Here is a 27,577-nt window from a genome sequence, read left to right as displayed (position 1 = left end):
CTATGTCTTCAAGCTCAGTTTGCGGCTGCGCAGTAACGCTCGGTCATCACCGGAAACGTGCTTCTAATATCCTTCACTGGTCTCCATCCAGAGCAATGGGATCTGTTGGTCCATTTCTTTTACTGTTTATGATCACAGGTCATTTCAGAGATAGAGAGAGAGTGTTCCTTTTGGCTGTTCTACGCATGCAGACAGAGAGGGCAGAGGGAGAGCTGCAGGAGGAGGTCTCTCTGTACTTGAAAGTCTTTTTTTAATGCTTTTCTACCTGCTGCTAACCTGACTCCGCCAGATGGATTGCTTCGCATCCATCTGGGAACTTACCGTTGGAGAACTTTTGGGAAGGGGCGAAAATACTGGTTAGCTGATTGGATAAACCATCTGTCTATCACCACCTATGTTGGTGATAGACGGGCCAAATCAACCAATCAGATCAACGATATATCAAACTCTTGCCGAAACCAGTCGGGAGAAGAGCAAAAACATCTTTTCCTCCGAGAAAAGCCTCCAGTGCCGTTTTTTGCTCTTCTTTCAATGAAGGAATACTGTCTAATTCGGATAAAATGTGCGCGATAGCTACGCTCATCTCATCTGTGGAAGCCACCACGTTGTTTAGACTGAACAGTCGCTTCTCGTTGCGTCACACCTAAACCCGCCTCAAAACCAACGCTGATTGGTCGGTCGTTTGACGAACGGTAACAAATTTTCTCTATCTCAAGATGCCAGACTGATCTGCGAGTGGAAAACTGGAGCTCGCGAGATCAGGACGGTCTCACGAGGCTAACCTACTGCAGCTTTAAATTGAAAACAATCATGGACAGTGATGTTTTGTTGCACCCCTAACTTAAAGTGGTTTTCTTCAAACACCAATAGGGTTTTTTTTTCTGTTCTGTATATGCAGCGTCTCTTCTCTGTCAGAGTTCTGCTGGTTCTCCGGCAGAGACCATAGATTAGCTAGCTTTAAATACCTCTCAGACAGCACTAAGCCGTATGATGCTGAACCTGTTACTGGCCTCTCTCTTTCTGTTGTTAAAAGGAAAAATGCAGCACTATGTTTTAATAGGCTCAAGGGGGAAACTGATGAGGCTTGCCAATTATAAGGATATATTCTAGAGCTTGATCTAGCCGCTTCTCATCTGCCCGTTCCAACCACAGCAGCAGCGTGAGGAAGAGCATTAACTACTAAGGTGATGTGGGCCCTGATTCAACGGCGCATACATTTGCTCTCTGTCCAAGTGCTGAGCGTTGTGTGAGAGCAGGATGTGGTCCAGTGAGTGACAGAGTGGAAAATGTGAAGAGTGGCTCAGCGAGACAGTGTTGGTGAGGAGCCAGAAGAGACGGTGGAGAGCGAGGGGAAAGCTGGCGTCAACAGCAGATGAGAGGACCGCTGTTCTCAGGGAAAGGAATAGTAGGAACGTTCACATACGGGCAACCCCATCCCATCCTCCTCTTACTACTCGCAGGCCCAGGGACGGCTTCCATGACAACAAAACCTTTCCTTAGTGTTTCTGTGACAACAAAGCCAGAGTCCCATGCATTTTGCAGCAGCTGTTGAGGCATTACCTGTGGTAACCCATCAGGTGCACTTCACGCAGACACTTTCCATTAAGACTCTTTCCATCACACTGTCCTGTGTGACCACAGAGGTGTTGATGTGAGAGGAACACGCACATCAATAACAGTGACAGAATTAGATTTAGGATGTACTGCTCACTGTGTGGAGTGAAGCATTTTTACTCCCTAGATGAGTTATGTAGCTAGAGAGAAGTGGATTTGGTCCTTCATTGTCAGTGTCACAGTTTCACTCCTATTTTCATATCGGTCATTTGATTATTTAAATGCGGCGTACAAGAGTAGATAATTATAATCATATATAACACAAACGTCAAAAGACATTATTTTTGACTTAGGGAGTCTGGAGCTCTGCTTTGAAGTTAAATGACATATTCAGGCCACACTTTATATCTTTCAAAAAACACAATATGTGCATGAATTGCATTAACAGTTGTAGTATAAGCTTCCACTAAAATGAACTAGAACGCATCGGTTTGCCAATCTGCTATCTTTCCCTCCAGCAGGCCTCTGAGGGCAGTCAAGGATGTTGCGATGTAATTGGTCCATGTCCTTCCTTTTTCAAAAGCTTGGTTCAAACAGGCCTTCCTTTACTTCCAGAGGAAAACAAAACTATCAAGGATGGAGACGGCCTCACATGGCGAACAGACTGCAGGAAGTTTTACCTCCAGCTAAGATGTGAAAGGGCAGCCAAGCTCACCCTGAATCCACCATGGCCCTCTGTCACAGTGGGGTTAGAGTCCCACTGCGAGGCCAGACGTGACTGTACATCACACAGCTACAGCTCACCCAAGGGGAAGCAGGCTGATGTTGGGCAAAGACAGCTGAAGGACATGGTGGCAGAGAGGACAACGGAAGTGAGGGGAGAGGAGGGCAGGGCAGGAAAGATGGCTGCCAAAGGCACACAGGATCAGACAGGAAGTGGCCACTCTCGCTTAGTTTCCTGCTAGGAAGAGTGTAAAGGGTCACAGGGAGAACATCGACAACTCAGGCCCAGCTTTTTGGCAGAGGCAGGTTTATATACAGCAGTAAATTACAGCAGAATGGGAGGCAGTGTGCTGAGTTTCAGGGTGTATGTTTGGAATAAAACTTCCCAAATGAGGCCCCAGGACTCCTGTGTTGCTGTGGCCTCTGCTCTTTCCTCTCCAGGCCCCTGATCAGCAGCCTGTACAGGCCCTGCATACAAATGCAAATATTTAAAGAATAATTCTCCGTTGTTTGAACTTGGGTCTTCTTTTTATAGTTGTGTCCATCATTTCAATTGGTAACAATAGGGCTGTACTTATAACATGTTGAGACATGGGAATGCAGCCACGTTTCTAAAAGGAAGTCAAACGGGGGCAAGAAACAAGACAATTGTGTTTTTAAAGGAAAACCCAGGTTAGCCAAACATCTTTAGAAGAGAATACAAAGGCGCGAAGTAACATTATCACCAAAACTGCACATTATAAACATCCAGCAAAGTTGGATGATGAAAAGCTTGGCTTCTCATTTCAACTTTAAAGGAGTAGTAATTTCTTCTCCCAGTTTGTGCTCTGCATGTATAACATTCGAGTTACAGAGCTAAAGATCAGATTTTCTTAAACATCAATATTTGTTGATATTTTAAAAACTTGAGAAACCTGTTAAAAAATCTCTTCTTTCTTTTTTTATTGTGCAACAGATTTTATACAGTATTTTTTATCCATATGGTTAGAGGAGTGTTTGAGTTTTTTAGAAGTACTTTTCAGAACAGCAGTAAGTCCTGGTAAACCCTGTGGGTTTTTCAAAATTCGCCGGGTATTTATGCTTTGGAAAATTGGGTGCTTAGCTCTGTGACTCAAACGTAATGGTAATACACAAGAGTCACAAACTGTGGCTTGGTCTGTGAATGCTGAGCAAAGAGGCTGTCCTCGCCTCACTTTAACTACAGTGGAGAAATGTGACTGCCAAACACCCATCCCTCCGAGCCCACTGAACTGTTTATAGAAAATCTTGTCAGCTGAGCACATTTCATGCATCAGGCTCCATCAGAGCTCTCATGAACAATTACCAGTACTAATAGGCTTTCAAAGAGAGCTACTGTTGATCCTTCTTTCTTACCAAAGTTGAGATGTTCGAAGTGATTCCTGGCCATAACACATGTTGTTCGAACAATAATAAAGCTTGTGTTAAACCTACCACTGAGCAAGACTGTGTAGAGCTGTGCCACGTATATTGATTGTGGCCAGAAACACACAGCCATGCTGAAAGTGTTGAAGCTAATGCATCCCTCAGGAGCCGCAGTGATAAAGGGTTCAGACGTGTGGCTAGCCTTCCACCCATACGCTAAAAGTACAGAGAAAATGAATGACTTTCAAGAAATCAATGAATGTTTTATTCTGCAATTCACTAAGGGGAATCATTATTATTTTCTTTTTGTAATCCTCAATGGGGGGGGGACAATAAATCAAGCAAGCGTGCCGAAAGCAGGCACGGACGCAACTGGCAGAAAAAGTTGTGCATGGCTGAGTGAGTGGAGACGTGAGAGACACAGGCAGCTGGCTCACTGAGCAGTCATCAGTGCGTGCATGCGTGCGTGCGTGCGTGCGTGCGTGCGTGCGATTCTCAGCAGCTCCAAATGAAATTAACCGCCAAGCTGAGTCCTTTAGCAGCAGTCTGCAGCAGCAACGCAAGGTCAGACTTGCTCATTCTGCTGATGCATTTTTTTCTCCGGAGCTAGCACCAGGCTACCGGATGAGGGGTTACCGCTGCCCACCAACCCCTCTACTCATTCCCACGTCCATTCATCCTCTACACACACTCCCATCGCTCCATTATCACCCTGGTCCTCCCTAGCTGGAGAGGGTGCATTTACCCGTTAAATTAGGTGGGGAAAGGAGGGGGTGGCGGTCTCTGTCGGAGTGCCTGGATACCCTTGCCGACGTGCAGCGGGGGAGATGGATAGGCTAAGGTGTCCTGATTTCCCTTGTGACTACAGTAATTTTGTTATAATGGAGGTGGGAACCGAGTGGCCATCAGCAGAGGGACAGAGGGACAGAGGTACAAAGCTACTGGCTACGCGTCCTACTCCTTCCTGTCGCCATAAAGAACAGTAGACTTACCCAGCAGGGGATTGTGGGTGTAATGTCTGTGTTCCTGAAAGGCCGCGCATGCAGTTTAATACACAGTCAGAGCTTCTTGACGGGAGGGATTTCACTAACGTTCGCACTGCCACTCTTAACAATTTGTTTGTATCTTGAGCCACTGAATTAATGCTGCAGTTTGCAACCACATTCCCCCAGGCAGGTAGAGAAGTGTTCCACCTCATCTTTATCAGTTGGGTGAGTCGCTGTCTCAACACTTGTTAGCTCACCTGATGAGCTTGAAACCAAAGCAGCTTTAAAACTACATCAGATCATGTCAGTATTGATGTTTTGTTTCTCTTAGTTATCATTAACACAATTAATAATGTACTTCATTAATTGTCAAATGAATGGCATGTTCTCTTCACAGAGTTTTAATGTGATGAAATGGTGAAGAGCAAGCAATGTTCTGCATCTCATTTTCTACCAATGTACAAATCAATTAATTAAAATAAATGAAAGGGGCACACAGCCGATTTTACACATGAAGTTCAGTTTGCTATCTCAGCTTAGCTTGAGACTTGTAATTGTAGTTTTTAGAGTTTAGCACAAATACAAACTGGACTTGTGGGGTTTGAAAGACTTGGGCAGGGGAGGAAAGATGCTATCCATCCCCATTAAAATGTAGGAGTTCTTAGAGCTTGACCCACATTAAAGACTAGACGTCCATGCCTTGTTTTAATCTGTCTCTTGCAAGTTCACCAACTTTATGGAAGTGACATATGCAATTTCAATTCAATTCAGTTTTATTTATAGTATCAAATCATAACAAGAGTTACCTGAAGACACTTTACAGATAGAGTAGGTCTAGACCACACTCTATAATTTACAAAGACCCAACAATTCCAGTAATTCCCCCAAGAGCAAGCATTTAGTGCGACCGTGGCGAGGAAAAACTTCCTTTTAGGGAGAAACCTCTGACAGACCCTGGCTCTTGGTAGGTGGTTGTCTGCCGGTGCCGGTTGGGGGTGTGATGAACAGTGGCAATAATAGCCACAATAAAGATAATGGAATTATGACTAGAAATAGTAGTTGTAGTAGTTCATGGCGTAGCAGGGCACAATACTGCAGTAAACTTTTAATGACACTTTAAATGAACATTCAAGCAGCTTTCAGAATGAGAACCATTTTCTGTGGACAAATTGGTTAATTGAACTGAATCTGTAATGCCACCAGGTGTCAAAGATGCAGAACACGGACAACCTGCACTTTTCTAAATATTTTTGTCTTAGTACTTGCTTCACTCCTTTGAGTGTCCTGCCTACATAGACATGTAAGACATGTAACCATTTTTTTTTGTGCGATTATCCTCATGACCCCTCTCTCTCCTCTGTCCTTTCCTTTTAGGCACCATGAGACCAGTGCAGAGGAACTTCTACGAGCCGTCGTCTGCCCCGGGGAAAGGCGTGGTGTGGGAGTGGGAGAACGACAACGGCTCGTGGACGCCGTATGACATGGAGATCTGTGTGACCATCCAGAACGCCTACGAGAAGCAGCACCCCTGGCTCGACCTGACCTCTCTGGGCTTCTGCTACCTCATCGACTTCAACAGCATGTGTCAGACCAACAGGCAGAGCCAGCGCAAGCGGCGCCTGCGGAGACGCATGGACCTGGCCTACCCGCTCATCATGGGTTCCATCCCCAAGTCGCAGTCGTGGCCCGTGGGAGCCAGCTCCGGCCAGCCTTGCTCCTGCCAGCAGTGCATCCTGGTCAACAGCACGCGAGCCGCCTCCAATGCTATTCTGGCGTCCCAGCGACGTAAGCTCTACGGAGGGACAGCAGGCAACCTGGGTGCTACAGGGACTCTCGCTGTAGTGCGGCAGAGCAACACCTTTGCTGGAACCTCCCTCTGGTCTCCCACATCCGCCTCCTCCGGCCCCAACAACATTAACATAAGTATGGGAGGTGGGCAAGCCAAAGCTGAACAGGTGCAGTTGCCACTGTCCACTGCCAACTTCCCCTGTTCCCCCGTGATGCCATCTCTTTCATCCACCCATGGCCACCATGCTCTCATCATCAACGGACAGAACAACCTGAACAGGCCGGGCACCCAGCGCATTTCCATGGGCACTGCCAGAGGAGCCATCCCACCAGGGTAATGATGTTTTGCAAACACATTCATCCCCCTTATTTTCTAATTTGGATTTTCTGGAGTCTGCAGTAGCCTATTAGTTGTTATAGAGCGGGCATAATGCTCGGATTCGGTTGAATTTACAGATCAGCTGAGGCAATGGGAGGATATAAAAAAGCAAAGAGACAATCTCTGTTTCTGCTTGTCTGCTTCACAAAGCCTGCATGTGTAATGGTGTATTGTACTCTGTCTTTTTCTATACCTCTCTCTCGGCTGATTTATGACTACTCTCGTTAACGTGCTGATCAATGGATCTGCGGAAAAAGCCGTGGGTCCAGCTGATTTTACTGAGGAAGAACCCCTTGTCTTTCATATGTATGTCTGTCATGGTTACTGCTCCATAATGAGCTTATGTTGGCCCCAATAAGCGTAAAACTGATTTGTTGCTATCACTCTACGCTGTGGTAGTTGTGCCATGGGATGTGAACAAATCTGACATAGATTGTGGAATATTTGTGTGTGTGTGTGTGTGTGTGTGTGTGTGTGTGTGTGTGTGGAGGGTGTGTAAAACCATGGCTCTGGTGTAGCTGTGGAAACCTATTAGCAATGGAGGCAGAGTTCCACTGGGGAAGAATGAATAATGGATCAAGGAAAAATGGGAGCTCCAGCTTAGCGCTCTGACCTCAGAGCGATTCAGCGAAAGGAGCCGAGGAAAAGAAGTGTGTCTCGCGTTGTAACCGATACTTCAGTCCCCTATCCTGCTTTCTTTTACTAAAATAAACCCTCTCCTGATCTAATTTTATTCCATTTTGTTCTCGTCGCTCATGGGGAGAGACACAATTACAGCATGTTTGAATAATACCGTCATTCACCCAGGCACAAATGCTTTCACTTTCTGTGGCCTAATTCTGTGTCACCGAAAGGAAACGTATAGGTTTTTTTTTTGCTCATCATAGCAGGCCATGACCTTGTTTCATACAGTGAGCAGGTGGGACATGATCTCTGTGCAAAGGCATATGTGATGAAGAACACCGGGCATGGGACGACCTGTTCAGGGACGTTTCGTCTGTATTTTGAGAAATCCGTGAAAGCTCAGGTGAGCGTGGAGTAGTGGATGACGTGCAGGGTTGGGCATCATTTTGATGATTTGATCAATTCTGATTCCAATCTCGATTCTTCCTTTCAATACCAGTTCTTATCAATTCTCTATTCCGATTCTTTGAGGGGTGGAGTTGAAACAATTTAAAGAAAATTTTGATTCAATGGTGTTTTACAGGGTTTTTTTTCAACATAAAATAAAGCCACACTTTAGAGCGCCGCTTACTGTGCTCCCCACCTGCAACTCAACAAGCGGCTGCAAGTACGACGTCCGCTACGGAAACCAAAACTTGAATTTGGAACCGATCGGATTCGAAACGATTCCAATGAAGAAACGATATCATTGGAATTGTAATTTTTGAAACGATTCCAAGTTGGAACCGGTTCTCGATGCCCAATCCTGATGACGTGTGACTTTTTCACCTCACGGCACAAAAGAAAAAGGAGAGGGCGAGAGCGAGAGAGTGGAAGAGACGGGGTGAGGTGGAGTGCGTCGGTTCCCAGGCGAGTGGCTCGACATACAGGATGAGTGTGGTTGACATGCACACGGAAGGACATGAGAGCTTTCTCACACACACACACACACACACACACACACACACACACACACACAAATGTGAACTCAGTCGTGCATTCCCACAAGTGTGCTTCAGACCGATAACAGAGGAACCCACACAGAATGTAAAACATCAGATCTGTTTTTCACACACCCACACCCTAATGTAACTGGCGCTGGGTGTGAGGAAGATATCTGGCACGCTGGTGAGTTTATGTTGCTGCTTAAATACGCAAGCAAACACACTATCTGATTATAAGTCTACCATATTCATATATACATTTACGTTTCATCTGTGCATAAGCTAACACGGTATGTGTTTTTATGACCCGTGTATCATTGAAGATGATGCAGTTCAAATATTGATCTTTCTATTGTCTGAACTGGTTGTGAGCTATAAAAGGGTTGGGGGCTGTGTTGCTTCATGCATCAGTCTTGCGTGCACAAATATTAGAAGTGGCACCATCTGCTGGTTTGTGTAAACAGTGATCAGTTTATCTCATTACTGAGTTTGACACAGCCCACTATATCACCACCTGTCTTTACATGCTACCTCCTAAACAGTAAACTGAAGCCCTGCGGTGAGTGAATCAAGGTCACGTATATAGTAACGACGGATGCATGCTGCTCTAGATTTCTTTTAAATGATTGAGCTCACACAGTCTTCACACTCACTCTTGACTTTTCTGTTAAATATTATAAATATATATAAGTAGGGCTGCAACACAAGATTGTTGTCATTATAGAAAAACAGCAAACGCTCACATTTTAGAAGCGACAAGATTTGACGATGATTACATGGTGATATAAGATGTGCTTGCATTGAATTATTGGTTTGAAAGATAAAGGAACACATTTTGAGGTGGAATGAACGCAGAAAGAATGTCACAAGATCTCTGGGGATTTTTCTTACGTTTTTTTTGTCAGCCAAACCACTTCCTCCTTTGCACTTTCTCACTCACGCACATTTAACTGAGTTCAGACAAAAGGAATGTGTGTGTGTGTGTGTGTGTGTGTGTGTGTGTGTGTTTACAGGCTCCACTCTGCTTATGTTAAGACTGCTCGTCTGAGTGTTTTTGGCCTGGGGGCTGTGTGCCGAGGGCAGAGATCATTATCCCTCAGTGTGCTGCTGCACTGCTCTGCTCTGGCACTCATCACATGATCAAAATTAATATCGAAATGAATGAATAAATCATGAGAGCTCATCTGGACCAATGCGATGATGCAATTTGTGATTTCTTGGTGCCATTATTGCTTATTCTTAGTGCATTTCAGGTGCATTAACCCCCTCAGTGCAGCAGGAAGCAGGGCTTGCCTCTGCCTCCAGCTACTCACATCAATATGCAATTAAGCACTCCTGGATTTCTCTCGCCCCAACCCCACTCTCACTGTCTTTATGGTGCTTAATAAACAGATGAGGAGATATTAGTCCTTAGCACTTTCCTAACTAGGCCTAATGTGGTCTCTCTATTTGGGGAATCACATTGCTCTCAGTCTGATTAAGTCCTCAAGGCAGGCTGGAGATTCCCCCCAGGAAAGGACGGATGCAACTGAGCAGGAGACAGAAGAGGGACAGCGACCCCAGTGCCCTGACCTGACAGGGGCCATATTTTAATCTGGTGTTAATGGGTTAGGTATGTAGGGGCAGGATTTTAATAGCATCGGTTTTAGGTCAGAAATTGCAACATTAGACGTGAAAATTACCGTCATTGGAAATGGAAATTCCTCAGCAGCACACTAGCTGTCCTCCTCTATCAAAGGTTTGAGTGTAGCCAGGCTTGATGGACAGAAGGGAGGAAGAGAAAAATTAGAGTTGGCAGGGCGAAAGAAATGCAGAGGTGACGAGGTTCAGTCCGGTTGGCTGAATGTGCCTTGTTGAAGCTTTAGTGCTGGAACAACTGTGTTATGATGGAGAGGTGAAAATATCTGCTCTTGCTCTTATTTACACTGACGATGTAGTATAATTGCTCGAAAGATGTGAGCATGAGCCAACGAACGTAGCCTGTTGTTCAGGATCATGGGATACTCTCTGAGTCTGCAATTTTTTTTTTTAGCATAGATAGAGATTGGTGATGATGGTGTTTTTAGACAAATGTGATGTGAGCGAGGGAGAGGAATAAGGAGCAAAAGGTAAGAATTAAAGCCAGACTTAGCCCTTGAAATCATCCAGTGTTAGGGATTATCAGGAGGTGGCATGTGTCTTAAACCCCAGCGCTCCAGGCACAGCCAGGACAGTCTGGGTCAGTGCCTCCAGAGGGGCATATTTCTAAAAAAAAATCAAGAGAAAAGAGCTTAGCAGCACGCAGAATTATATGACGGGTCGTAGCTGCACACAGGCTACAGGTTGACTGGCTAGTAAAGTGTGCAGCCTTGTATAACAACAATTTCTGCAGTGCATAGATAGGTAATCACACGCTTTACAGAAATAATGAAGTACGGCGCAATGGGAAATTGCTTGCGAGATGTTGATCTATCTGTCTCTGTAAAAAATAAAGAGAGTAGATAAGTGTGTTAGCGTGTTTCTTTCAGTCTAGCAGATAATGATAATCTGTAGCTGCTGCTGGTTGTTTTTTTGGCAGCTGTGCAATCACAGTGTGCAGCTGTTTGCATCAACATTGCATATTTATTATGCAATACACTCTGGCTGATCTTTGAGATCTTTGCCTGAATTGGAAAGCAATAAAGATGAGAAGCATTCCTAATTAATGTTACTAGTACAGTTCAAAATATGCCTGTTTGGAATGGGCCGATTGCTTGGCCTGTGCTATGGCTGCTTGAAGCTTTCTCCAGAACCATTGTACCCGTTACTTACAGAAGGACCCTAAAGCACTTAGCAACCACACTGTATAGCCTACTACTGACTTACTGTGGACTCCTACTTCAAAAAAAAACATTGTACTACCACATTTACTTGACAGATGTGGCAGATTCAAAATTTGCTCACAAAATATCACAATTAAAATGTGGAGTAATCACAAAGATTTGCCTTATGAACTGATGGCGGCGCCATGCGCCACGCAATCCGGCCTGTAATGAGAGCAATCAGCAAATATCTGCGTTAATCGACCACCAGAACCAGACCGAGTACAGAGACGGATTCAGCTCAGTTGTTGAAGTATGGATTTGATTCGCGGGGGTATTTTGCTGACTGTAATGCTATTAGTGTTATAAGTTAGCAGCACACTTGAACAACCGGACCCAGGGTGAGCATAGAGGGTGAGTCTGAGTGAGAAGGAAGAAGTGGTGAATTTACAGCTTACAGCAACTTAATACGATATAGTCTATATGATCTAGTGTCAGCAAAATGCCTTTTGATTGAGTTTCCTCTAAGCGAAATGATCCGAGTGAATTTAAGCTGGGCTTTTATTGTGAATGGTAGAAATCGTTTATCACTGAGTTTCCTCCTAACGAAATGTGGAGTGAATTTAAGATGGACCTTTATTGTAAAGGGTAGACACGGAAGAGCCAGTGTTTTGGCAGTGCTTTCTTACCTCAACCTTTTTTCCGCGGCCTTTTAGTTTTATTCACAGTTTAATATCCAACGCTGTCCAAACTGCTCCAAATTCCAAACTCCAAGTTCATTGGGTACCCAGGAAACCAAGTGTGAAGTAGATTGGATGAGCGGTTCATTAAATATTTCAAAGACAGACCACACACATACACATACAGAGGCTTCCCGATTAATTAAATACAGTAGATGTTATGGATCCTTGACAGATCCTCTGTTCTGTATGCTTATAGGAGTGTGTAGTTTGTGCAAAGTGTATGGACGGCACACAATTAGATGGCGTTAAGGGCTCTCGTGGTGTGCTGTCTCATTTCTTCACCTAATGAAAATGATTTGTTTGATCACAGGGCTCACAGTAAACAAGCTAAATTATACATGCACTCATAAAGGGAGGCGTCTTGTTCACGGTGTGTTTTGATTTGATTTAGGCCTAAGTGCATGTTTAAATGAAGGAGGGACTCTCCCACTGGGCAGCACCTAATTTGGTTTTATTGAGTATCAACTTTCTACTTTTGATATAAGGTATTTGTCACTTCCTCAGCAGTGAAAACAGAATAACTGATTCTGCTTTTCACTGAATGATGGGCAGCTGAGTGCTGTGAAGTATAGACCAGTCAGTTTTTGTTACAGGCAGTGACTGCAGCAGGTGAGTTCCCCCGTTAACTCCTCCACTGCAGTTGAAGGTGCGAAATCACCCGCTGTCTTTGCCTGAAACCAAATCCTGCACATAAAATCAAACCTGTCTCACTTTCACACCCCTTTTTCATTAATTTTGATTCCCATCGGTCAGCTGGTCCTGCTCTCTGGTCCACTGGTGTGAGGCACAATGTGCAGTGAGTCCCTGCCAGAGATGTGCTAGGACACGTCAGCCTCAGCGTCCTTTTTTGTTATTGCACTCAGCCTGTTGAAGGGCTTCCCCTGGCACGGGAACAGAGGCTCTCGCTAATATGAAAGCAGCCTCTTGATGCGGATTTGTGAAACGTCTAAAAGATGCAGGGCCAAAGATCTCATGGTGAAAGAGCAGAGAGATTTAGAAGTATATGTGCAATATACAGTAGTGTGTGTGTGTGTGTGTGTGTGTGTGTGTGTGTGTGTGTGTGTGTGTGTGTGTGTGTGTGTGTATGTGTTCTTGTTTAACTATATTCGTGGGGTCCAAAAACCGGGAATACAGTATACTTGTGGGGTCCGGACAGCTTTGTGGGGCCAAAATACTGGACCCCACAACTTTAAAGGGCTGTTTGAGGGTTAAGACTTGGTTTTAGGATTAGGGTTAGAATTAGGTTATGGTTAGGGTTAGGGTAAGGGTTAAGGTTAGGCATTTAGTTGTGATGGTTAAGGTTAGGGTAAGGGGCTAGGGAATGCATTATGTCAATGACGGGTCCCCACAGAGATAGTGCCACAAACCTGTGTGTGTGTTGCACACATATGAGGATGCACATAACTTTAAACAAGCACAAGCTTGCGAGTGATACGATACACATTGTGGCTGACTTCACATTATTGCGAGGACAGTAATGCAAATATGTGGTGGGGTGAAGATGGTAACAGAATGAACTGTGAATGATTCATCTGCATTCTATTCAAAATTGAATGTACTGACAACACTGTGTCCATGATAAGGTTTCTTTTCATACATTTTAATCTTAAAATATTAGAATATTAAAAGATTTGAAAGGTGCTATAATAAATAATAATAAGAAATCCCACAGTAGCTTCTGGATGCTCGAGGTGCAAGACTTGACCAGGTGTAAATTAGGGCTGCTCGATTATGGAAAAAATGGTAATCACAATTTTTTTGGTCAATATTGAAATCACGATTATTTGACATGATTACTCATTGACCTTTGGAAAGATGTTGCATTTATTGAGCTTCAAAAAACAGCGACAACGGAATTTGCTCTCCCCTTTTGCTCACCAAGGGCTTCTCTTCCTCCGCCATCTTCACTCACGCTGATTTTTAAATGCCACCTGATACCACAAACAGAACCTCGCTGACTATTGGCTGAGTGGGTTTAGCCTTCGGGAGGGGCGAAAGTCATTCAGAACACAAGACAAAATAAGAGTTTACTTGCAAAACGTATAAAACAATTGTTTTTCTCGATTACATTGTTTTTGTGATCGTTAGAAGCCGTAATCGCGATCAAAATTCAATTAAATGCACAGCCCTAGTATAAATGGGGCCCCTCTATCCTGAAGCTGAGATTTAACTTGATGTTCTGTTGCTGTGTTAGCCTGGAAATCCAGACCCAAATCCAAAAGATTAAGGGTCTGGCATTGAGTAATGAAAATGGACCAACTCGAAGGGCGGCACCAAGCATGCATTTGAAAATCTCACTGCACGCAATTGGATAACACTATGACCAATCACAACAACACATGGGGTGACGTATCCAGAGCCCCATACGCTTAGCTACCAGCGGAGCTAACTGGTAGATTAAACTGTCGTCATCTGTTTAGCTCGCCTCTGGCCCGCCTATATCAGATACACCGATGTGACTGGTGCAGCACGGCTACAAGGGCATAGTTAATGACCATCATTATTCAATGCCAGAATGACTCGTTGAGCAAATTCAAATTGTGCTCTCGCGAGAACTCTGGATTTCCAGGGTATTGCTGTGTCACATGTAACTCACATCTGGTGCGATTTTCTTGTTGCTTCTTTGAATGAAGCCAGCATTTCTATTCATTCTATTTCTTTAACTTTGTTGTTGCTTGAGTTGGCTTGTTGTTGAAACTTGTTCCCGAGCTCTGCTGCTCTGTGGCCCCCGCTGTGGGATGCTGGTTAAATTGAGGCTCCAGCCCTCTGTAAAGAGATTCACTGGCTTGCTTGCTCATATTAGTGCCTCAAGTTCTTTTGTCCGCTCCATAGATCAGGAAGAGTGCGCCAGTCAACAGTCTTTGTCGTCTGTGTTCGCTGTGAACTCCAGCCTTTCCAAATGTCATCCTGAATCAAGCTCTGCTGCAGTGCTTTGTACATGAGTCAAGCTGCCTCATCCCATCGCAGTTGTCTCTGTCTCTGTGGTGAAGCACATGTGGCATTTTAACTCGAGTGTTTTTTGTGGCATGCAGACCAGAACGAGCTGCTGTTCTCGCTTTTCTCAGCTGTGGCGTTAACAGGCGGTGGTGCATGATCAGGACCATTTACTGTACTATTTTAGAGATCACAGAGCCATTTATGAAATGTAAAAACAAGAACTGACTGGCATGGCATGAAGCAATCCTAGCCACACAGAGAAGATGATCAATGTTTTCTGAAGATCGTGATGTCTCCACATGGCCGCTAGAGGTGGTAGTGTGACCCTGAATGAATGTATGATCTGAGCAAGTCACTTTCTGTGGCCTTGAGATACTTTGAAAACAGCACCGAACGTCCTTTTTTTCCTTTCCTCTTGTAGGGTTCCTGCCCTCCCAGTAAAGAACCTGACTGGATCTGGACCAGTGCACCCAGCACTAGCAGGTTAGTCTACATATATTGTATACCATCTGCTTAAAAAAACTAACTAAAAAGAGCCTGTTTTGTGGTCAAACTTGGTCTTGAACATTTACAATCAGTGCTTTTTTCCACTCTTCTGTGTGTGTATGTGTGTGTGCTGTCCATATACCTCAGGCATGACAGGTATCCTGATGTGCGCTGCAGGTCTGCCGGTTTGCCTGACTCGGGCCCCCAAGCCCATACTGCACCCACCACCCATCAACAAGAGCGACATGAAGCCTGTGCCAGGGATCAACGGCATGCGCCGCAAAACCAAGAAAAAGCACCTGAGGAGAGGTAAGATATGGAGAGAATGATATGAATATGAAGACGTGTATATGCTACCATTGTTTTTGTTATAGTGTGTTAGTGAAAACATTTGAAATGCATTGAGGAGAGGAATAGACCAACCACTGATAGCCAGCAGACTTTTTCCGTCCTGCCAAGCTTTGCAGGATGTTTCCGTATCAGCTGTCTCTAAGTCTGTTGTTTGCAAGGGAGTAAGACTCTCTCCACAACGCGTACCTCCTATGGCGCCATTTTGATGCTAATAAGCCATCACCCGCCGTTAGCATTCCATTGACTGCCATTCATTTTGACGTCACTTTGACAGCGAATAATTTTACATCTGAAGCGTTTAAAGACTTTATTTGTCCATTGTTTATTTCTAAAGAAACACGACAATGTATAAAAGGCTCCATTACCTTGTACCTCACGTTATGGCTCCGTAGCAGACGTTTTTGTAAAAATAGGCTAACGATTGTGTCATAATCACGCGACTTACTGTCGCATAGTAGAGGAATTACCGTATAGTACAGGAGAAGCTCGCAGACAGTTTCGACTTACATTAGCTGTTTAAGTTTAATCACTAATGTTAACTAGCATTTTAGTTAGCAATAATTAGCCTGTGCCTATGTTATCTCCTACATATACCTACGCTCTCCGTCTCTGCAAGATTGGGAATGATTGAGATTTCTCTTGGCACAGCTACCAGAAGACTTATAACTTTCAGACAGGTTGCTCATGTCACAAATACGTCTTCAAGCTCAGTTTGAGGCTGCGTAGTAACGCTCAGCCATCACCGGAAAAGTGCTTCTAATATCCTTCAATGGCCTCCGTCCAGAGCAACGGGATCTGTTGGTCCATTGTTCGGTGTGTTTTATTGTGACCAAGGCTCCATAATTATTCTTTAAATGCCTCCCGTTAAAGCTCGGTGAGGGTGTTACAATAAATCCAACCTCACCCAAGGTCGCTGAGGATTAGTCAGGAAATCATTCCTGTACCTTTCAAAAAGCTCCTATAAAATGTAATGATGATTGCTAGTTCAGATTTACGAGCAAACACAGTGAAAGTGTTACTGTAACAATTTTATAGGTGTTAGGCTACATGCAGAATGGCAGAGGCAGTTGTAAAGAAAGAAATTAACACAGGACTGTTGCACTGAGCTGGTTCCAGAGGGGATCTGGGGTTTGGTTGGATGGCTTTGTGCTTGAATAAGTGCTGGTCGATGGGAGCCGTGGAAACCGCCGGCCTTCCCAGGGGAGTCTTCGTCCTAATTGATCAGTGAGGCTGCCGGTCTTCCATCCCTGCACCGGGGCTGTCCTCTTTAACCCTTCAGAGCAGAGGATGCAGCCCCCATAGCTTCCTATGATTTACTAAGAAGGAACTGATATGTGGCTGGAAGTTTCCTGCAAAGGATTATGTCTGCAATTCAACTGATAAATGAATGATAAATATTAGGTGGGGGTAAAGGGGCAGTTCTTCCACAAATCTTCTCTGAAAACCAATGAAATTCTGATGTACTCAACCCAACTAACTTAACTCAAAGAAGACAGCCATGCTAGCAGCTCTGTGAGGCTTTAACATTACGTAGGCACAGCGATGGTTTGGGCTAAATGCTAACGTCAACATGCTAACATGACAGGCCGACAGGCCATCCCTGAAGCCATGTCTATATTTCCCTATAGAGACATATTATTAACTATAATTAGTTACAAATTATATAGTTCTTTCTGGGAAAATTCCTTGGAAATTATTAGGACCTTTTTTAAACATGTGTTACAGCAGCCAAATGTGCAACCTCGTGCAGGGAGATTAAGGCTTATCCTTCTCTGCTTTCCGTACAGAAAAAGGTCAGAGAGGCGTTTGATCCGGCTAATGAAGCCATCAAATAGTAATGGGGTAAAAAGCGTAATTGAGTCTCTTCTGTCTCTTCTGTTTTCCCTCCTCCCTCTCTTCACAGCTCTCTGTCTTCCCCACCCTTTATACCTTTTTACTTTCTTTCTTTTTTTTTTGCTCACTCTGTCGCTCTCCACTGCTCTCCCTCCCTCTGTTCGCTGGCTGTCCCTCAAATGAACAAACAAAGGCTCCGGGGGAAAAAGAGGTTGCCTGTAAGCGTATTAAGGGTGTAAGCTGTGGGTGTGCTCTCAGCCATGCTAGCCTAGTTGCGCACGGGGATTATCAGAGAGTGTGGGGATGGCTGGGTTGTTATGTGCTAGTTCGAAGGTGACCTCTTCCACATCACAGACATGCATACTACATTCACATTCACTCGTGCACACTCACACTCTTTTATCAGAAAATAAAGCATGGCTGCAGGCACGCTCAGGCCAGAGCGACCGTTGAAACTGATGAACGTTTGTCATCCATCAAGAGCTAGCTGTTATTCTCTTGTGTTCGAATGACAGGCAAATGCCATCCAGTGGTCCATCTTGCCCTTTTTTCATATTTACTTGTGGTGTGTGGGTGTAAGTAAGTGGCACGATTGGCTTTTCCCCAATGACCATCTAACCTCTCTAATGCTTTGTACTATGACAAGGCAAAAACCCAGAGGATGTGGTGCGACGATACACAGAGAAGATTAAAGTGGCGCCAGATGAGGTATGAAAAAGACACGCACACACACACACACACACACACACAGATGACTTCAAAGTTTTGTGCCAACCAAGATATGCACTCTGTGACCGTTTGATGTCCTAACCAAGTGTGAAATAAATACACAGTCATGTAGAATGGCAGCTGAAGTATTTTGGTTGGCTATTGCAGGACTGTACCATCTGCATGGAGAGGCTGGTCATGTCATCCGGCTATGAAGGCGTCCTGCAGCACAAAGGCATAAAGCCAGAGCTGGTGGGCAAACTTGGCAAGTGTGGGCACATGTACCATCTGCTGTGCCTGGTGGCCATGTACAACAATGGCAATAAGGTGGGCAAAAGCTTGTGAGCCAGACGCTGTTGTGATGTCACTGTCGGCTCAAATTATAAACTCGTTTTACCGGATTGCATGGCACTGGCAGATGATGGTTGCACACAGATGAGGATCTTATACGGTCCTATCAGATCAGTCATATCAGACTTGACAGTACTTTGTGAAATAATTTTACATTCTGCTCACTTCAGTTCAGTTTACTTTTGAAATACAAAAGTACTTCTTGCTAATGCGGAAGAGGCCAATACAGGCAGATTTAACGAGCAGCCATCAGTATAACATTAGCAATAGTTGTAATGATATCAAATCAATTTATCAATTACTATTACAAGGCCAGATCACACAAATGGCAATCATATTTTAGCCATGTTTTTGGTTTTATTTGTCCAGGTTTTTTAAATATCCGTCTTTGAGATTTCTGCTTTCGTCTTGTTGTGGTCAAAGCATTGAAAAAATAAATTTGAAAATGTCAACAGTACCTTTCCAGGAACAATATCCCTACTACTATGTATAACACCCTGTCAACAGCTTTCTTTGGGACTCTTGTTTCTGTAGTCCAGTCCAGGAGAAAGTAACCAGGACATTCATTCTGGAAAGACATGTTGCTGTTGATTTTTTTAAAGCAGTATTAATTGATTGTTTTTGGCCACTCTGAAGCATCATTAACATATTATCACACCAATAGCTGTCTGTACATATGAACTCCGGACAATGTCCCATGAATCAGGTCCCGACATCGTCTGGAGTTTCCCTTTTACACATTAACAACCGAGTCTCTTGCTGTTCTTAAATTTGTCTGACTATTTCGGCGTCGGCCCTTACTGACAGAAGTTCTCGAATCTCGTCTCTCCAATGAGACATTTTTGTTGCCGTCATGTAATGTCTATAATTTCAGGTTTGCAGTGTATGTGTGAAAGGGGCTTATGTCTAACGTGGTAGCAAACAGTGGCCTATTCACACATCCAGCAGATACAGAGCGACATAAGCATTTATTTGGAGTTGTGTTTTTAGCAGCCCAATAAATCTCTTCTTTTAGCTCTGGTTTGGTCTCTCGCCCAAATATCAAAAATCTGTCTCTTTAGCTGCTGCTAAATATTCCACTTGGCTCGCTAGCTAGTTGCTAGTCTCGCTTTGCCAGACCCTCCTCCGAATCGCGCTGGAGGAGAGTCTGGGTACTCCACATTCGGGGATGGTAGGAAAATGTGCTCTGGTTTATTGGCATTTCTTTAAACCAATCACAATCGTCTTGGGCGGTGCCGCTGCAAAATAGGCTCAGAAGGAACTTGTTTTGGTGGAACATGTGTACTTTTAGAAGTTGTTTTAGTCATGCAACAGAAAACTCAGATTGGACAGATCTAGCTAGCTAGCTGTCTGGATTTACCCTGCAGAGATCTGAGGAGCAGTTAACCATAGTCCTCATAAATCAATCCGAGTTTAAAATGCCACCACAAAGGAAGCCCAAGGCAACAGATATCCGGCCTAAATGAGTGAAATCTGGTGGATTTTCCGGCGGGAACGGAGCAATCCCGGAAGTGGAACGTCAAGGATATAGACTAGCTAGTTGCTAACTTTGCCGTTAGCACACAGTAAGTTTATTTTTTGTTTTTTGCTGAAAACAGCTGCCTGCCGCTGGAAATGATGTTGATGAGACCAGCGAGAGTGGACCAAAACATTACATTTGTAGTTTGTAAAACCAAAACAACGAGCTGAAAGGCCCCATAGTTCTGAGGGGAACCGCAAAGTTGGTTGATAATTCTCTGTGGGTTTATCCCCAGAAGCGAACCCTTTTACATTATACATAGTCATTTGATCATCGTTGATATAAAAATATTGATGAGGGCAGCTTTAAATACAAGTTTGCTGTAAGCACCATAACCTAAATTTCATTCATGTCCATTGTTTTGGAGTGGAGGCATAAATCTCAGAGACGGGTATCTCAAAACACAAAATAAAACCAAAACTATCAGTAAAGCTCGATACCACAAGAGGTGAAGTTAAAAATGTCATTTTAATTTGGGTGAACTGTCCCATTAAAACAATCATTTTATTGTTAATGTCATGTCATTATATTTCTTCTTCTTTTTTTCAAACCAGGATGGCAGTCTTCAGTGTCCAACATGCAAAACCATCTATGGGGAGAAAACAGGCACCCAGCCTCCTGGGAAGATGGAGTACCACGTCATTCCTCACTGCCTGCCCGGCTACCCAGACTCAAAAACCATCCGCATTGTCTACGACATTCCTGCCGGTATCCAGGTCAGAATTGTGTCACTTCACTAAATCCACCATGCTGCTTTTGTGCCCTGATCCACTGTGTTTCCTCTCTAAATCCGTGCCCTTTCTACAATTGCTGCTTATCCGCTTTAGTGTGACGGACGGTTATCAGTGCAGGAAGGTGAGCTGTTGTGGCTCTGTAAGTCTCTGAGGAAGCAGCATTCTTAGAGATCACACAGTGGTTCTGAACAGAGATAGGCTCTTCACTAGGGCTGCACAGTATATTGTTTTTTATTGTCATCGCGGTAGCAACTGGCGAAATAAACATATCGCGAAAGGCTCCGACATATCGCAAAAGAAACTCAGAGATTTTTTTGTGTTAGCTGAAAGAAAATATCAGTAGAAAACTGCACTTTAAAGCTTTAGTGCGTAACGTTTTGATATTAATGAACGTCCGTTACATTCAAGCCATTGCCAAATGAGTTGATACAAAGCTCATTAAGACTATCAGCTCCACACAACTCTCTCTGTATTTCTCAGTATGGCTGTGTTCAGAAGACTGTGGCGTCCGGTGACTTTCCCCACGCAGAAACTCGAGTGAAGATAATGACCTCTTCTGAAGAGTCCATCATGTTTTTTTAATCCTCCGTGTCCTCCTTGGCTACTAGCAACTGCGTGGAGGAGGAGGGGGGAGGGGTGGCGTTGCGCGGTCACGGTAGGCTTATATCATGTGGACGCGCCGACAGTTTTCTTCTTCTTCTTCTTCTTCTTCTTCTTCTTCTTCTTCTTCTTCTTCTACAGTAATTACTGAGAATTCCTCATGGGGGCGGCAGAAACAACATTTTTATTATATACAATTCAGTGTTCACTTTGTTTAATTAAATAATGTTGGAAATTATTTCCTCTCATTTGTTTTAAATTCAACAAGCAATTTTTGTATTATAGCAGAATACTGAAAGCAGCAGAACGGAGTACACTTCGTATCTGTTTATTTATTGCAAGTAATATCCTTATCGCAATATTCAACAACATAATCGCATGTTTTCCTCATATCATGCAGCCCTACACTTTACCACCATCTATTTGTTTGCAGGCTTTTTTAGAGTACATCTAATATTTACAGTATATCTAATAAATAAATAAATAGAAAAATGAAAACGATCCAATGGAGGTCACATTTGCAGTGGAGGGGAGAGCATGTTTTTGCAGCGTGGGTTTGGCTTTGTGAGATGAAAAGGTTGCGTATTTCATCCTGACTGCTGACAGGAGCTTTAATAGAGTCAATAAACTGACCTTTTTCCACCAGAGGAACAAGCTTAGTGTCCCAGGGGACAGAGAATACTGGGGGTGACCTGACCACTCAGGTCAGCACAGCAGCGCTATAGCCAGGGAACATTTCTGTAGGTCTCCTGCCTCTATTTCTCCTCTCGCTCTCTAAACATCCTCATGTGCAGCTCTGTAATGGACTGTATGGACAACAGCAAAATATCACCAAATGAATGAGAATCATCACAGGGATACCCAAAAGGCAGTACATGCCACTCCACATGTTGCAATTTAATATCTTTCGGCTGCTTTGCACTCAGATTGGTTTGTTGGTGTGTCTCACGCCTTTACACACTTGGCTGATTTATGCTTCTGCGTTAAATCGACGCCGTGGGTACGTACGTAAGTACGTGGAGATACCGACCTTACGCCGTAGCCTGACGTGCACCTCTCTAAAAATGTAACTACACGTTGCGGCGACGCACGTTGCTCGACCGTGGCTTGGTAGCGTTGCATTTCCTCCTACTCATTTCCAGGTTCCCCTTCTCCATAAACAACATTAAATCAAGGAAAGGGTTAACTGCTACAGATTTCCCCCCGTGGTCAGAGAGCACAGGGGAGACGCTTTGTTTCTCCCACTATGCCTCTCTAGAGTGCTCGCTCTGAAGCTAATCAGAGTCACTCTCTCACTCGCTCTACCACACTGCCCACGCACACACAAATGCCGGCCCTGCTATTCTCTTAAAGACATCGACGCACACACCAACGCACAGGTATAAACTTCAGGCCACTTATAAAGGCTACGGCGAAAGCTCTGTGTGGAGCCTCCGCAGAAGCATAAATCAGCCTTTAGTCATTATATCCACATGACTCTTTTACTTCTTTTCTCATTGTGTAAATATTTTGTGAAAATCGTGATATCTGATTTCTTTTTTTTCATTTCCTTTACATGTTTAAATTCAGTATCTTCCGCTGCGTTGCACTCAGATTGGTTTGTCACTATTGTTGGTGTGTCTCATTGAGCTACATGTACTTCCCATTTAAAGAGGGGAACGCAGTCAATGCAAAAACAAATGTGACATTTTAATCTGCTCAATTATTGTGCCTAATAAAGGCCGCAAAACACAGGAAAAGGCTTGGAATAGCAATTACGTGTTTGCAACACAATTTAAACCTCAACTGACCATGCAACTGTAACTTCATATGATTCCTTCATTAATAAGTGTGAGGAGTGATGAGTTGACAAGCAGATTTTGGTGGTGACCTGTGCTACCTCTGACCCCCTTCAGACGCCCGCGTGGACGCATTAGGATTTAATCAAACTTTTTCTCACATTGGAGCCTTGAGAGCAACTTTCTGAAATATGATACCTAAAGAGATACTTTGATATTTACAGTAGCATATCTCAATGATTTTTTTTTTTTTTCAGCTCAAAGCTCGCCCTGTGGGTGCTGTTGACATTTCCTACACAATTAAGTCGTAATTGGAAGGGAAGGGGTCGTAACGTTTGTTTTTGCTCTTGACATTTTTTCACCAGACCAATGAGCATCCCAACCCCGGGAAGAAGTTCAGTGCAAGAGGGTTCCCTCGACACTGCTACCTCCCTGACAACGAGAAAGGCAGGAAGGTAAGCTCTGACACCGGTCCAAGAAAAACAACAACAACAGCAGCTCAACAAGCATTTAAAGCATGCTGGATTCCAGTGCACCTTGCTGCAGAGAGTTTCTTTCTTCAGTGGGGAAAGCTTTCCTGCTCTTACTGCGATCGGTGCTTGTATTTTTGTAAGATTTTGCTAAACTAAAACTTTCGTCAAGCAAAAACCCCGGACGGATGCTGTGTGCCGATTTGTATGTGTGTTTAGAGCCATCACAATGTGGAATAGCTTGCCAACTATCATAGTGGAGGCACCCAGTAAGACTACTTAGAAAAAACTTAAACACTTAAACAATAACTATTGTAAACATTATTTAATCTAACTATGATGGGCTATTATTGTCGGATTGTGATGTTATTCTATTTGACACTAATTTACGAAACATGTACACAGTGATATTCGTTTATTTGCACCATATGTCTTGTTTTAAATGGATGTAAAATTGTATGTTTGATATTTTTATGTTTTATGTGGACCCCAGGAAGAGTAGCTGCTACATTGTTAGCAGCTAATAGGGATCCGAATAAAAGAAGGAAGGAAGGACGTTACTTGTGTAACCCTGGTTCTCTGAGTAGCGAGTAGCTAAGTGGGCTAACAAACATAATTAAAAAAAAAAGTACTAACATTATTGTTACTTTCTTCCTTCCCCACTCTCTTTTGTCTCTCCAGGTCCTGAAGCTGCTGATCATGGCCTGGGACCGACGCCTCATCTTCACCATCGGCACGTCCAGCACCACGGGCGAGTCGGACACGGTGGTGTGGAACGAGATCCACCACAAGACAGAATTTGGCTCCAACCTGACCGGCCACGGCTACCCCGACCCTAACTACCTGGACAACGTCCTGACAGAGCTGTCGGCCCAGGGGGTCGGCGAGGACAACCTGAAGGACTGATGGCCGGCTGACCTGGCACACAGGAAAAACAACCCACCATGCCCCGCCGTCTCCCAGAGTACAGGACACTGCATGACGGGCCAACAAGCAGCCGATATCTCTTTACTCCCCACGAACGAAATCACCCTGCAGAAGTGGTGGCACAAGAGCAATGGAAGCAAAATAAATGACGTGGTTATGGTCAATATCTTGATTTGTATAACCTAAGATCCCCTCCGCCCCGCTGTCTTTTTATCCAGCCTGTGAGCTTGTTGTGTTCATGCCAAATTTTCTCAGAGGGTTGTAGAATGTAAAGGTAAGATTTCTGTCCTGGTAAACGGTATTTCACCCCTTTTTAGATTCAAGCTGAAGCTGTTATTCTGCACTTGATGAGGGGCCAAAACTATACAACGGCATATTTGTAAATGCTGAAATCCAGACTGCATGGCCCAGACTAACGCTGCATAATGAAGGTCGGGCGATTCCCTGCAATCGGGTGAGGTGTCGATATCAGTTGTTGCTTCATATCGTGTAGAGAAATTGAAGAGAATTTCAGCATTTTGAATGAATCCAGATGAATTGATTATCTGCGTCCCCCTTTTTTCCTCTAATAATTAAATATTGTCCTGTAACAAGCGGTGAAACTTGGTTTTGTGATTTTAAAGGATTTTTTGGTGATGTGACTGTAAAGTTGCTCCAAACATCTCTGACATTTTACACTTCGGATACCTCGGGTCAGTTGTTTTCTAAAATGGAAGTGTGTTCTGCAGTGCATGAAGTAGATTCCAGGAAGATAAAAAGCTATGGAACTTTAGTGTTTGGTAATAAACGTATGTTGTATGGTTAACTTTGTGGACTGTCTATGAGAGGAGACGTGAAATAGATGAAACAAGCATCTTACCAGTCAGTCTGATGCTTGTTATGATGTGTTGGAACTTGACAGGCTGAGGTTGTGAAGCGGGATTTGCTATGCTCCAAGGTTAAACTCATTTGTTTTGTTGACACACTGATGACGCTGACCTTTGTGAATATAAAGCCTCCCTGTTGGAGGCAAACCCAGGCATCGGCACGATCCATCATGCTGACCACATGAGGGCTGAGTGTGTGATTTAGTACTCTGAGACAATAATATGCCGTCTTGAGGTCCTTGAGGAGAATAGCTGAACACACTTGGACACAAATGGATATTCTTCTTTCAAACACCAACAGTTCTCCCTTGGAGATCCATCTTGGGCTCCTGCTAGCCTGCGATCCACAAGTCTCTTGTGAGCTTGTTTGCTTCTGGGCAGAGCATAGGGCTCCACTGCTAAAACATCTTATTCCCTGTGTGAGCTCACTCAAGAGTTGTTAAGGCCGATCGTGATGTATGGCCACGCCCCCCACTTTCCTCCTCTGCTCCCGCAGAGCACTTCATTCTAGGAACAACGCAAATGTTGGTCTAGTATGTAATTCGCTGGGAACAATTTTTTTCCTAAGCTCTCCTCTTCCCCCTCCGATTTTATGCCCCTGAGGTAAAGACTTTTTGAAAGGCCGTGGTGGAGATCTTGTGCTATTTCTTTACTCTGAGATAAAAGATAACCCAGTGCTGCATAATTTTCCATAAATATATCTGATCAATTTTAATGAGCGGGGGTGTTGATGTAAGGTTTGTCGTGAGGGCACCCAGTTGTGAGCTTCATTTTGGAGTGAATCATAGTCTTCCATAGCACTTTGAGGCAACAGTTTTGTTTTAAGCAGTCGTTTTAATTTTTAGGAAAATGTCTTAAATTGCAACGAAATCTGTCTTTTTTTGAAGTTGATGTTTATAAACCCGCTTGCGATGCTTTGAAGAATATGATATACATTTGCAGGTGTGATATACCTTTAAATTCAAGCTCAGTTTGAGTCGATGGTGTAAGTTTAATTTATTTTTATACTCTTCTATATGAAAAAATATAAAATGACCGATATATACAGATACATATTACACAGGCACATGTTAACATGAATACATAAAATCTGGCAAAGATGAATTTGTCAGTATGTCAGGGACTGTTGAAATATGTACGACATGTTATGGACGTCTTATAATACAAGTAGTCTTAGCGTATGCTGCTGTCGTTACCTTAATGTAGAATCTGTGTAGTTGATCCCCTGTGGGACTCCAATAAATACAGTAAATGTGTCTTTATTATTGGTGGGGGAGCTTAAGCAGCATGAAGATGTCCGTTCCCCCCGAATGGGCCATTTCTCTTTTTCTACTTGTCCAGAACATGGGAATGGATGCAGTCAGCAGTCTCTGTTCCGTTTGAAGGTGAAAATGGCGCACCTGGGTTAAATAGAAGCTACAAATAGTTTGGTTACACTTTACTTGAAGGTATCTACATAAGAGTGACATGACAGTGTCATGTCACTCTTATGTAGATACCTTCAAGTAAAGTGTTACCAATAGTTCTTAGTGTTTGTTTTAAGCTAACTGGAGCAACAGATTGGTGGGACTGACCTCCGTCAGTACAGTTGTCAATCGAAGTGCAGTGAATTACCACATTTAAAGGCCTTGAAAACCTATTGTCATCAATCATCTCCTAACTATGTCTTAAGGCTCATTTATGCTCAACGTTAGATACGTATACGGACGGAGCCTTCTGTCTGTACTCTGCGTTCATTTTGTCTGTATTAGTGCATGTTTTCTGAACGCTTGCGCATACGGAAAAAAACGGAGGGATACAGAAATCATGGGGCCAGTGTAGGCAGTAGTTCAAGCGAGACATGATCATAGGACACAACAAAGATAAGAGTTAGGGGGAGGTAGGCGAGTTAGATATTTTAAACTGATATACTTACTCCGCCCTGGCACAGGGACAATTTGGTTACTATAGAACAGCGGGGAGGAGATTGGACGGGAATTAAATGGAAGTTGGACGTAGCAGGGGAAAAGTGAAGGTCCATGCAACACCGATTTGTTCGAGCTCCCACTGGTGGATGTATTGTTTAAAGGAACAC

General features: G+C 43.8%; 1 protein-coding gene across 4 annotated transcripts in view; it reads left to right on the top strand.

Annotated features, from left to right (window-relative positions):
* The window catches only part of dtx1 (deltex 1, E3 ubiquitin ligase), a 56,071-nt gene extending 28,995 nt beyond the window's left edge, over window positions 1-27,076 (top strand). For 3 of the 4 annotated variants that reach the window (XM_031300647.2, XM_035997641.1, XM_035997647.1), the window contains 8 exons: window positions 6,021-6,768; window positions 15,302-15,363; window positions 15,514-15,675; window positions 18,197-18,258; window positions 18,427-18,585; window positions 20,683-20,844; window positions 23,606-23,695; window positions 24,392-27,076. In XM_031300647.2, the coding sequence (XP_031156507.1) occupies window positions 6,021-6,768; window positions 15,302-15,363; window positions 15,514-15,675; window positions 18,197-18,258; window positions 18,427-18,585; window positions 20,683-20,844; window positions 23,606-23,695; window positions 24,392-24,616 (1,670 nt within the window). In that variant the 3' untranslated portion in view covers window positions 24,617-27,076. The remainder of the gene's footprint in view (window positions 1-6,020; window positions 6,769-15,301; window positions 15,364-15,513; window positions 15,676-18,196; window positions 18,259-18,426; window positions 18,586-20,682; window positions 20,845-23,605; window positions 23,696-24,391) is intronic. The other variant, XM_031300648.2, reaches the window with a different exon arrangement.
* The last annotated feature ends 501 nt before the right edge of the window (window positions 27,077-27,577 follow it).

Source organism: Sander lucioperca, chromosome 2 (assembly GCF_008315115.2).
Source record: "Sander lucioperca isolate FBNREF2018 chromosome 2, SLUC_FBN_1.2, whole genome shotgun sequence".
In the NCBI taxonomy this organism is placed as follows: domain Eukaryota; kingdom Metazoa; phylum Chordata; class Actinopteri; order Perciformes; family Percidae; genus Sander; species Sander lucioperca.
This window is presented reverse-complemented; position numbering and strand designations above follow the sequence as displayed.